The 12,006-nt window shown below is 46.8% G+C and overlaps 1 protein-coding gene across 1 annotated transcript in view; it reads right to left on the bottom strand.

The window, feature by feature from the left end:
* The window catches only part of RYBP (RING1 and YY1 binding protein), a 73,545-nt gene extending 70,323 nt beyond the window's left edge, over positions 1-3,222 (bottom strand). Inside the window, exons 1-2 of the mRNA XM_024983347.2 lie at positions 3,006-3,222; positions 2,116-2,241 (exon numbers count right to left, since the gene is read on the bottom strand). Coding sequence (XP_024839115.1) covers positions 2,116-2,241; positions 3,006-3,037 — 158 coding nt within the window. The 5' untranslated portion in view covers positions 3,038-3,222. The remainder of the gene's footprint in view (positions 1-2,115; positions 2,242-3,005) is intronic.
* Positions 3,223-12,006: the final 8,784 nt, after the last annotated feature.

Below are 12,006 nucleotides of genomic sequence, written 5' to 3'. Positions count from 1 at the left end.
TACATGAAACCCATTCACAGCATAGGAAGGCCAAAATGTTATTTGCCTTCTTATTAATGACTTTTAGAACAGTCTTTTATAAAGACTTTTAGTTCTAACACACCAAAATACTGACAACAACCAATATGAAATTAAGTTATGTAAAAGTATCATGAGTTGGATAAGAATCTAAATCCTCAGATCTCTTAAATCTGTGTTCAAATCCTACACAACCAGAGACCTCAAAAAATCATAGACTCTTAAAGACAATACATGAGTATCATGTTCCTGTATTTTCATTATTAAGAATTTAATATATTTGTTTAAAAAATTTAATTCTAATGTTGTCATCTACGGGTCTGAAGAAATTTTAAACATCTACATTGTTTTTAAAATCAACACCTTCCACGTGCTTGCAAAAGTTGATGAGTCAGTTTTTTTTTAAATACATATAGAAACTGAAATGCACTTTGTTATGAGATAATTATTCCCAGCAATACACTGGATGTAAACTTCTGAATTTGTTTCTCTTCACCAGTAAAGTTCTCAAGTTCTTAGGAGTTTCCTAGTCATTACTTTAACATCATCTACGGTAACACTCAAAGCAAAACCACAATAAAGAGGTTTGGCCTCTGAGGGATTCTACATGTAAAAAAACATTACTCAAATAAAATACAATCACTATTGCTTTAAATAACAAATACATTTCTAAACTTTCATGTCATTTGATGGAATTCCCTGTTTTAAGTAGCAAAACAAGATCTACTGAGCTCCCAATGGGTGTTTTTAACTAAATCTGCTCTATAATAATACCAAATATTGATATGAATTTACTTTAAAAAGTACCTATGGGGAGATACTTTTAGCCCTGGAGTATTTTTACTTAAAGGTCTCATTACTTACAGTCAGTGAAATTCACAGAAGTGTTCCACCAGTAATTGGACCAATTCATCCCAGTTACATTCTTTAGGTTGCTCAATATGCTATTTAGTCCCAGGTATAAACAAAGCAACCAAACCCTAACAGGACACATTCACTTAGTCAAAGAACAACATCCAGTTAGAACCGTGCAGTACTACTACACGGTCATGTTGGAAGATTACCAATTCAAAAACAAGTACCTGATGAAATGAGACTTTCAGCAATCAACTTTAAAGATGCACAGGAAAATCACTCGTTCCATCTTACTTTCACACACACACTCCCCCAATGTCTGCCCATTAAATGACATAAAGAATAGTTTAACTTCAAACTAAAATCACCGAAACAAATACAAGATAAAAGTTAAAAGATGACCGAAAGACTTAAAAAATCAGCTTTGAGATTTCACTCAAGTATATCTAAATGTTAAATCTGAAGTAGTTCAACTCGTTTTGATACCATACACTTTAGTACCTTCACTAGAATGAAAAGGAATTCCTTCAACATTCTTTTCATTATAATAAAGCTCTAAACACAAACTTCAGTATAATCACACTATTCATTACACATTTTCCAAAAATCCGTCCTCCATCACCATCCCTCATAAGCTAATCAGAAAAAAACACAGACACAAACTGGCAGTTCGGTCTTTCAAAAAATGCACTTTATCAAACCCCACCATTTATTGTCAAGTGCAAGGGGGGGTGGGGGTGGGGGCGGGAGACAGCTGCAGTTCAAGACAGGAAAAGCACAACCCCGTTACTGTACAACCACCACCAAATTTCTCAGGAAAGAGAAAAATAAATCAGGATAGGCAAATTAAAAACATTCTGCACATGGCAAAAATAAAAGGTCCAATGTCCTACAATCCATAGCAAAAGTACTGCTTCCTGTCTTTTGGAGCCAATACCAATAAGCCAATGGATACAAGTGTCAAATAAATCCAGCGTCTGTTTGAAATAAGACGAAACCTGGAAAAATTCTCTCCCATAAATCATTCAGTGAACACGAGGCTTTGCACCCAACATGAAATTACACACAATCAAAACCACACATCAATGCCCCCCCCCAACCCGCAAATGCAGAAAAAAGCCGTAATCAACAAGTTGGAAAGAGGGCAGAAAGTAGACCTCACAACCCGCTCCCCAACCTTGATTTAAAAAAAAAAAAAAAAAAAAAGTCCTTTAACAAAAGATAACAGAAATCTTCAAGTACCTGGTGGAGGTGCCTTTTCTCACATCGCAGATACTGCATTTAAAGGCTTCGGCGCTGTTTCTGAAGGTGCAGACGCTACAATCCCAAAAGCCTTCGTCTGCGGCAGGTTTTGCTTGTCTTTTTGGCCTTCAGAGGAGTGAGGAGTGGGGGAAAGGGGAGGGAAGAGTCAGGGAGCAGGAAAAAGGGGGAGCGAGAGCAAAAACACAGGCGCTGGTGAGCCGTCGTAATTTCCCAGGAATCCAGCGCTGGAAACTTCGCTAAGACGACCACCCACCCACCCTTTTCAGGGCCGAGAGGAGGGACCGGGGGAGGGGACCGGGCGCCCCCACCGGCACCCTGCAACCTCCGGGCCCGGGCTGTGCTGCCTCGCACAGTAGGCGGCGGCGGCGCCCCGGGAAGGGCCGCGGCGGGCGCAGGAAGCGGGCGGACTTGTGGACTTGAGCGTGGGGCTGGGGGGGGGGGGCCGGGAGGGGAGCCGCGGGCCGGATCTGGAGGGGGCGCGCAGGGGCAGCCCGAGGCCGGCGGCGGGGAGTGGGCTGGCTCCTTCCCTCTCCCCTCCCATGCTCGCGCCCTCCCTCCCTCCCCACCTGGTTAAATCTCCCTTTGTCTGGGAGGAGTGGCGGCGGCGGCGGCGGCGGCGGCGGCGGCGGAGGGCGGCTGAGAAGGAGCCGCCATGGCTGCGGCGCGCACGGCCGCCGGCCCCGAGCGGGAGCGACACCGCCTCCCGCCGCCGCCGCCACCGCCCGCCGCCGCCGCCTCCCCCCGCCCCCGGATCTCCATCTTAGCAGCGCCTCCCCCCGCCCCGGGTGGCTCCGGGGCCTAGTCGTCGCCGGCCCCCGCCCGCCCCCAGCCCTCCCTCCCCTTCCGCCCCCTCGGCTCGGAGCAGGTACCTGGTCGGGCTCTTCTTGTCGCCCATGGTCATGGATGGGCTGTACCCCCGCCCCCCCCAAATCCGACACCCGCGCTGCTCGGAGGAGAAACGCCGTCCGGGGAGTCGTCGCGGACCGGCCCCCCTCCCTCCCCCGCGCCCGCCCGCCCGCCCTCAGCCGCTGGGGCTCGAGCTCCGGCCGCCGCCGACGCCGCCGCTGCCAGTCTCCGGACGAGACTAGTCCCCGCCAGCGCCGCCTCCGCCGAGTGACTGACGAGGGGCGGGGCCGGGCGCCGCGCGTCACTCGCCGGGCGGCCAATGGGAAGGCGGCGGCCGGCGCCGCGAGGGCGGGGGCGGGGCGCGGGGGAGGGCGGGGCGTGGTGGACGTGGGCCGGGCCGTCGGTGTGCGTGCCCCGGAGTGTGTGCGCGCTGGGGGCGCGCGTGCCTGCTGGTGGCCCCGCGGCCCGGCGTGGCGGAGCGTGCGAGCCCCGCAGGGCGCACGTGGCCGCGCCCGGGTACCCACTCTGGGCTTTGGCCCCCGCGCGGCCGCCCCGTAGGGCTGTCGCAGGGCCCCGGGCCCCGAAGCCGCCCCGGGGAAGTAGTTGGGCACAGTTTGCGCGAGCCGGTGGGGCTTTCAACCGCCGCGACGCTCGCAACGCCTCGAGGCTTGCAGTGCCCCCGGAGCTGGCAGGGCCTCTTTTGGCCCGGGTTCCCCCGCTCCCTTCTGCTCCTCTGCCACGCGGAGCTTTGTACCTGCCTCTCGTAAATTTCCTGCCTCGAGTAGATAGACCGCCCCGAAGCCCCTTTCCAAGCCCTTGACGCAGGAGGGAACTGTGCAGAAGAGGTGTGGCACAACTACATGTCCCCCAAGGCCCGACAACTCTGCTTCTGCTTGAACCCCCCCCCCCCCCCGCCCAGAGCCTAAATGGGGCGTTTCCCTAGGGAAGTTACTGTTCAAATGCCAGCAGCCACATGCCAGCAGTTTAAACCTTGTGCCTCAGTGCCATTCTCCTCCTTAGGTTGTTTGGCAAATTCAGGGACTTAATGTACGAAAAGCAAGCAGGTCAGTACCTGGCACTTAGAAAGGACCAATAGAAAATAGTGGTTGAGAACTATTATAACTGAGCCTGGGTTGTGCACCATTTCCCCTGCTTTAGAAGCTTCTTGGAGGCCAGGAACAAGTAGTACCCTTTACTTTTTAGCCTGTTCCAAGAACGCTTGCCAAATTGACTTGAACGTGACTCAGGCCCCTCTGCCCTCAGGCAATGGGGAATCATGGTTGAGGTAGGACCCAGATGATAAGATAAAAGGCTTGGCTGGGTGGAAGCTCTGGGTGGGGGTAGGGACAGGGTCAGAGGATGATGCTAGAAATTGAGGGGTGGGGATAGGGGTGTGGAGGGAAAATAAGAGGGGCTCTCAGCTTCCACTGAGATAGCTCCCCTCCCCCCAGTTTATATGCAAACGCAGAATGGGCTACTATCAAGGCTGCCCTATAAAACGGAAGCGGTCCAGGGCAGGACACCAGGGAAGCTCACTTCCCTGAGACAAAGTACCCACAGAGCAAGAAGTCCTAGGATCAGTCCAGGGATCAGAAGAGAGAATAAAAGAGGGAGGGAATGTGTCAATGATAACCTTGATCAGCCCACGGTGTCCTTTCTAGGGAGGCACACCCTGGAGAGCCAGGAGGGACAACAGTGTTCAGCCAGGGTCAGCAACCTCCCAGGCCAACCTTCAGGGAGAAAAGGAGGAAGAGGAGGAGGGAGGCATGGAGCTGAGGGTCAAAGAGGCCAGAGAAAGACAAGGGGCATGTACACAAGCCATGGCCGGGTGCCCACAGCCTTGGCCTCTGGTGTCTGCCTGGCATGCTCCCAGGACTCTGCCCCTAGCGTGAAGGTACAGCGAGAAAAAGGGAATTAAGAAATCCCAGCTGGAGGAGTAGCCTCTGGGGAGGGTAGCTGGGAGCCACAGGTAGTGGGAAGGACACTGACTTTATTATTGTTTACCTAGAGTAAAACGCACGGATTGTTTTTGATAGCTCCATGAATTTTTACATGTATCCACTACACCTTTGCATGCAACATCCAGATCAAGATATAGAATCTTTCCATCTTTCCTCCCTGCAGACTAGCTTTGCCTGAAGATCATATGGTATGTACTGAAGTGTCTGGCTGGCAGCTTTTGCTCAACCAAATATGTGTGGTATTAATCCATGCTGTTGCCTGTTCTAGTAGTTCATTTTCATTTGCTTGTGTAGAGTTCCACTGCAAATACACGGTCATTTAGCTATCCGCAGGAAACCAACCTTTTAGTGTGTTTGTGTGTATGTGTATTTGACCTGTTTTATCTCTTTTAAAAAAAAGAAAAAGTTTAAAACCTGATTTGAAGAAAAAAGAAGTTCCAGAATAGAGAACTAGTTTCTGGGAACATATCAGATGCACACATCACACCATGTGGTTGTAACTATAGAAGCTCTAAGTTCATTCACATGTTGGAGGTAAATATCTACTGTGAGTCTCCTTGTGGTTACAGGAGCCAGACAACTCTACTTCATGCTGGAGAACAGCAGGGTTCTAGACAGAGCATCAGACTATGATTCTAGAGCAGTGCACTCAACCTGAGCTGGGTGGGGAGCAAATTTTCTTCCACCGTGTTGCTTTGAACTAGTGTGAGGTGAAGGGATGGGTGGCAGTTGACAGAGAGCCACCCTCTTGTTTCCTATCTTGAACTTCCATTTCATATTTCACTGGAAGGAGAGGTTCTACTTACTGCTTTAAAACTATTAGAAACCCATGATTTTAGAGTAGACACGGTCAGAGGCACTCTCCAAGAAATGTCTGGTGTAAATGATTCCATGGATACACAGGGCAGATTAAAAGACTACATTTGGACACTTTGCTTCCTTCCTCCTTATTCACCACTTCCATTACACTGACTGTTCCAGGAATGTCATGTTGCCACCGCAGGGCCTTTGCACTTGCTATTCCCTATGCTTGGAATGCTCTTCCTCCACATCCCACCCTGATAACCACATTTACAGATGCCTTACCTCCTTCATGTCTTTGCTCAAAAGCCACGTTCTCAGTAAGGTTTCCTCGAGTCATCTAATCTAAAAATATCGTCCACCAGCCCTCTACGTGTTCTTTAACTGCCTTACTTTTTTTTGTCCTTTGCACTTATCACCGCTTAACATACCATGCCGTTTACTTATCTTGTTTAGCAGATCTTTGCCCAGTAGGATAGAAGCTCTATAGCAGCAAGGATTTTTTTTTCTCTTTTTCTCCCCCACACCACCATCCCCACTCCAGCACACACACACTGTTATATATAAACACCTAGAACAGTGCCTGGTAAACATGCATTGAAGAGGATTTCTTTCATTTAACAGTAATTTATTGCACAGCAACTTGGTGGCTTGCCCCATGCCAGGGACAAGAAGATCAGATAAACAAAATAGACTTGATTTCTGTTCTTTTGGAGTTTGCATTCTCCTTGAGAAGGCCAACTTTATCTGAGTAATTCATTACGATTGTGACAACTACTGCCAAGTACAGGATGCAAGGCGAGATTGCCTAGAAGAAGAGAAAGGAAGAACATTCAGGGATGTGGAGCTTTGAAGAAGTCTGAGGCAAGCAGCTGTACCAGGAGCCCTACAACAGAGGAGACCTGAGACGGAAGATGTAGCCTTTGGCTATGTCCTGTTTGGTGGGGTGGGCTAAGGTGAAAGTACAGTCTTTATCCTAAGTGCTGTTGAAGCCACGGATGAGTTTAACAAGACTTTCTGCTGGGGACTGTCTGTGGTCTGCTTTCATGAATAAGGGCCTGGGAGAGGCTGATCCCCTTGGAGCGGGGACACAGTGGGAGAATTAAATCTCCTTGGGAGTTGAACAGGAAGGCAGTTCATAAAGAACTCCCCTCCTTTTCTTATGCCCAAGAAAGATGCGAAACTACTGGTGGCTGTCAAAGGAAAGGTCTGAAATGTCATCAGCTCAGCTTTCTCCTGTATTTACTCCCAGACAGAAAATCTAAATACTAAGACTGGAACTTTAAGTGAGAGAAAAAAGCCTTTCTCCAATACCTTAGGGCTTGCTCTCTCCATGATACACCTTCCTTTAGTCTGAGTGCAAACTATAGTTTGGGGTGAGATTGTCCCCAATCTGCAGTGAAATGAGAAAGCTAAAGGGGTAAATGGAAAAGGCAATGGCACCCTACTCCAGTCCTCTTGCCTGGAAAATCCCATGGACGGAGGAGCCTGGTAGGCTGCAGCCCATAGGGTCGCTAAGAGTCAGACACGACTGAGCGACTTCACTTTCACTTTCCACTTTCAGGCATTGGAGAAGGAAATGGCAACCCACTCCAGTGTTCTTGCCTGGAGAATCCCATGGACGGAGAAGCCTGGTAGGCTGCAGTCCATGGGGTCGCACAGAGTCGGACACGACTGAAGCGACTTAGCAGGAAAGGGGTAAATGTATGAATACTATACTAGGTCCAAATAAATTACCAATTAGTTGGTTCTCAGCAAACACTATTTTTTATTCTGATATTATGTCCTTCCAATTTTTTTCATTTCTTGGAGGTTTGGGTAATTTAAATGCTCCTTTTTTTAATGAGTGTTGGCAATAGTAGACGGTATTTGCCTGCTTAAAATGTCCTCGGTTGACCAAATCACAAGGACAATTCTCTGTTGGCTTCCTAACGCTCTCTCCTCATTAATTTTATCTTTGATATTTTAAGTGTACCAAGATCTGAATAACTTTAATGAAACATTCCAAGACAGTGTTATTGAGTGAAACAGAAAAAAAAAAAAAAAACCAGTATCACTTAGTGAATGAAAAAGTCACCCAAGAAGGACAGAAGCTAGGAAGATTAAGATTTTTCGATCATAATTGCTAAGATTTAATGCCCTACTTTGCACTGAATATTCCTTCAGTGGTTTAAGAGAAAACATTGTTTCTTGAAGCATCTAACTACCTACAGTATCTTAGAAACTGGAGAAAACCTAGCTCATTTCACTGAAAAGCTCAGGCCTGTGCTGGTACCACTGCAGACATCTGTAGAGAGTTACTGAAGATAGGATTAACTTCTAAAGACTCAACCTTGGAGTCAGAAAGAGGTGGAGCTTCCCAGAACATCTGTGTTTGAAACTTAACCAGATTTTTCCACGGGCTACACTGTCACCTGTGCTCACGCTCATCAGAGACAGCAAGTTTTATTGGTCTGCTTATTGCACAGTAGGAAATACCATGTCACATTTACAAAAATTAATTCCAAATAGGTGAGACCTAAGTGCAGAACCTAAAACTATAAAACTTCCAAAAGAAAAGAAAGAAGAAAACCTTTGTGGCCTTGGATAGACCTATATTTCTTAGATACAAAAAACAAACAAACAAAACCACATGATCTATAAAAGAAAAAGCTGGTAGCTTGGACTTCATCAAAATTAAAAACTTCTGCTCTTTGAGAGACACTATTTAGAAAATGAAAAGTCAAAGACTGGGAGAAAATATCTGCAAAACACATAGTTGATAAAGGAATTACATCCAAGATATATGAAGAATTTTTACAATACAATTGAAAAACAAGTAATCTGATGAAACATGAGGAAAAGATTTGAATGGACATTTTGTCAAAAAAAAGTATGAATGGTTAATAAGCATGTGAAGAGACACTCTACACCATTATTCATTAAAGAAATGCAAATTAAGCCACAGTGAGATACCACTGTACCTAAGAAAGGCTTAAATAAAAAATCCCGACATTCCCAAGGGCCGGGGAAGACATGGAGCCACCCTCAAACAACACCAGTGGGAGTGCAATATGGTATGATTCCTCTGAAACAACAGTTTGACAGTTTCTTACAAAGTTAAACACACACTTACTATGTGAGCCAGCAATCCCACTTCTAGAAATTTACAAAGAGAAGTAAAGACATATGTTCACATAAAAACCTGTACTCAGATATTGATGCCTCATCACCAAAATTTGGAAACAACCCAAATGCCCTTCAGCTGGTGAATGAGAAACAATGAGCAGTAGGTACCTCCACACCATGGAATACTACACAGCAAGGCAAAGGAATAAACTCTGGACATATCTGTGCAGCACAGGTGAATCTCAAATGCATTATCCTAAGTGAAAGAAGCCAGTCTCCAAAGGTCACATAGGGTGTGATTCTTTTCAGGTGACATGGTAGAAAAACCAAAACTACAGGGATGGAGAACAGATCAATGGTTGCCAGGGGTGGAGGGAGGATTTGACTACACGAGGAGGAACAGCAGAAGGGAATTGGGGAAGCAATGGAAGTAACTTACATCTTGATTGTGGAGGTGGCTAAGACAAAATACATGTCTATAAAACTCAGATCTAGTCACCCAAAAAAGTAGCTATCACTGTATATAGATTGTACTAAGTCACTTCAGTCATGTCCGACTCTTTGTGACCTTATGGATGGTAGCCCACCAGGCTCCTCTGTCCATGAAATTGCCTAGGCAAGAATACTGGAGTGGGTTTCCATGCCCTCCTCCAGGGGATCTTACCGACCCAGGGATCAAACCCATGTCTCTTACATCTCCTGCATTGGCAGGAGGGTTCTTTGCCACTAGCACCACCTGGGAAGCCCATATAAATTATGCCTCAATAAATCTGACTTTTGATCATTTGGAATTGAAAAGGCCCCCAAGCCTCCACATTCCACATTGTCTGCCCTCTTTATAGTAATAACCGCAAAGCTACAATTTTGTAGTTCTGCTGTGTGCCTAGCACTGTGGGTAAGCCCTGTGCTTTCCTAGGTGTTCTTTCCAGTAATTCACCCAGTTACTCGGGCCATAATCCTTGGAGGCATCCATGACTCATCTCTTTGCCTTATACCCTATCTCCCGTCCTTCAGCAAATCCGCATCCTGAATCTTACCACTCCTCTTCATCCCCATTGCTATCACTCCAGGTTAAGCTGGGATCACTTTCCAGCCTTCTAAACGGCTCCCTACTTCCCCTCTTGCTCCTGGAATCTGTTAGGATAGATTCAGTTAGGTTATGGTTACAGTTCTCAAAGCTTCATGATTTATCCTGATGAAGGTTGATTTCTCACTTAAGCGATGTACCCACTGCAGGCCAGCTGCAGCTCTGTCCACCTACAAACCCAGGCTTCACCTCCAATGTTGTTCACTGCTCACACAGAAGGAGAACGAGCCCTGGAGGGTCTCGTACTGGCTGCTGCTGCTGCTAAGTCGCTTCAGTCGTGTCCGACTCTGTGCGACCCCAAGACGGCAGCCCACCAGGCTCCCCTGTCCCTGGGATTCTCCAGACAAGAACACTGGAGTGGGTTGCCATTTCCTTCTCCAATGCATGAAAGTGGAAAGTGAAAGTGAAGTCGCTCAGTCATGTCCGACTCTTCATGACGCCATGGACTGCAGCCTACCAGGCTCCTCCGTCCATGGGATTTTCCAGACAGGAGTACTGGAGTGGGGTGCCATTGCCTTCTCCGACTGGAAATTGACTGCTTTCCCTGGAAGTGACACTTTTGACTTCTGCCCCCCCAACTCATTGGTCAGAGTATTATAGCCCCACTTGGCAATAGGAAATGCAACCCACCGTGTACCTGGGAGGTGCAAGAAATACTTGGCAGTCAGCTTAGTGATTACCGTGATTCTCTAAAGCCTCTTCTCCAAACAGTAGGCAGAGGATCCTTCTAAGATGTAGGTGACAGAGTCACTCTCTTTGCTCAGAATCCTCTAATGACTTCTCATGACACTTTGGTTAAAATTCAGAACCTTTTTTTTTCCCCTAACATTTTCTTTCTGTCTTTACATTTAATAGTCTTCATTTTATCAGTATAAAATATATCAAGGATGTTGATCTTTTCTTCTTAATCAACTTTGAGATGACAAAGTAAACATTCTGTTTTTATTCCAACCTCATAGTATATAAAAAATTAATAAATCATACATTTTCTTGAGTGATTCATGAGCTAAATGGAATTAATAACTAAAAATTACATGTAGTGCTTTAAAACGGTATGAAACCCAGAATTTTGACCCTGGTCTTCGAGGCCTACTGGCTTCATCCACTCCCAACTCAGCGCCTCTTGCAGTTTCCTGCCAAGTGCAGCCATCCCTCAGGGTGTTTCTGCCTGTTCTTTCTCCAGATATTCCAATGGCTCCGTCTCTCTCATGGTCCAGGTATCTGCTAAACACCCCCTCTTCAAAAAGAACCTCTCTGACTAAGCCATCTTACCTGGTATCACCCCCCTACCACCACCACCCCCGTCTCCTCATTATGCTTTACACGTCCTGGCATAGCATGATGTATTATTTGTTTTTGCCTGATGCATCCACTAGAATTTAATTTCTCTCAGGATGATGGCTTTGCTTTCATTCTGTATCCCTAGTGCCTAAAAGAGGGTAGGAAATGTTCCTACACACAGTTGTTGCTGTTTAGTTGCTAAGTCGTGCGTGACTACTCAAAAATTACTGGTGGAACGAATGAAGCACTTTTACATCTGTTACCCCATGGAAACCCCAAACACCCCAGTGAGCCAAGAACTGTTATGACTGTTTGACGGATGAAGAAACTGAGTCAGTGAAGTGCCCAGAGTCAGGGACAGGGTTTGAATTCAAACTAAACATTGATTCCCCAGCTCCACCCCTTCATCTCTGCTTCTAGAGCACAACTTTGATTGAAAAATAACCAGTCGGTTTTGGAGGGAGCCTGAGGAAGGTGGCAGAGATGGAACTTCAGGTGGTCTTTTTTGACAGCATCGTGGGGTCCTCTTAAAGACAAGGAGGTTCTCTGCCCCAGCACATCTAGTTTATGGTCCCACGTTACTGTGAGTTCTTGCCAAAGCAGACAAGCCACATGTGCCAGGACCATGGGACTGAATGATACACATCGGCACTGCTGCAGTTGGGGCTTCGGAATATGCAAAGCAAGGGGTCCCGTGACGGGTGTGATTTCCTGCATTGATTCAAGGAAATCTGATGCCTTGGGCCCAGAAACTAATTCCCCAGTAGCTTGTTCCTGATGCTTGCA

The sequence above is a fragment of the Bos taurus genome, chromosome 22 (assembly GCF_002263795.3).
Source record: "Bos taurus isolate L1 Dominette 01449 registration number 42190680 breed Hereford chromosome 22, ARS-UCD2.0, whole genome shotgun sequence".
Lineage (NCBI taxonomy): Eukaryota > Metazoa > Chordata > Mammalia > Artiodactyla > Bovidae > Bos > Bos taurus.
The sequence above is the reverse complement of the archived record's forward strand: the minus strand, read 5'-3'. Positions and strand labels throughout refer to the sequence as shown.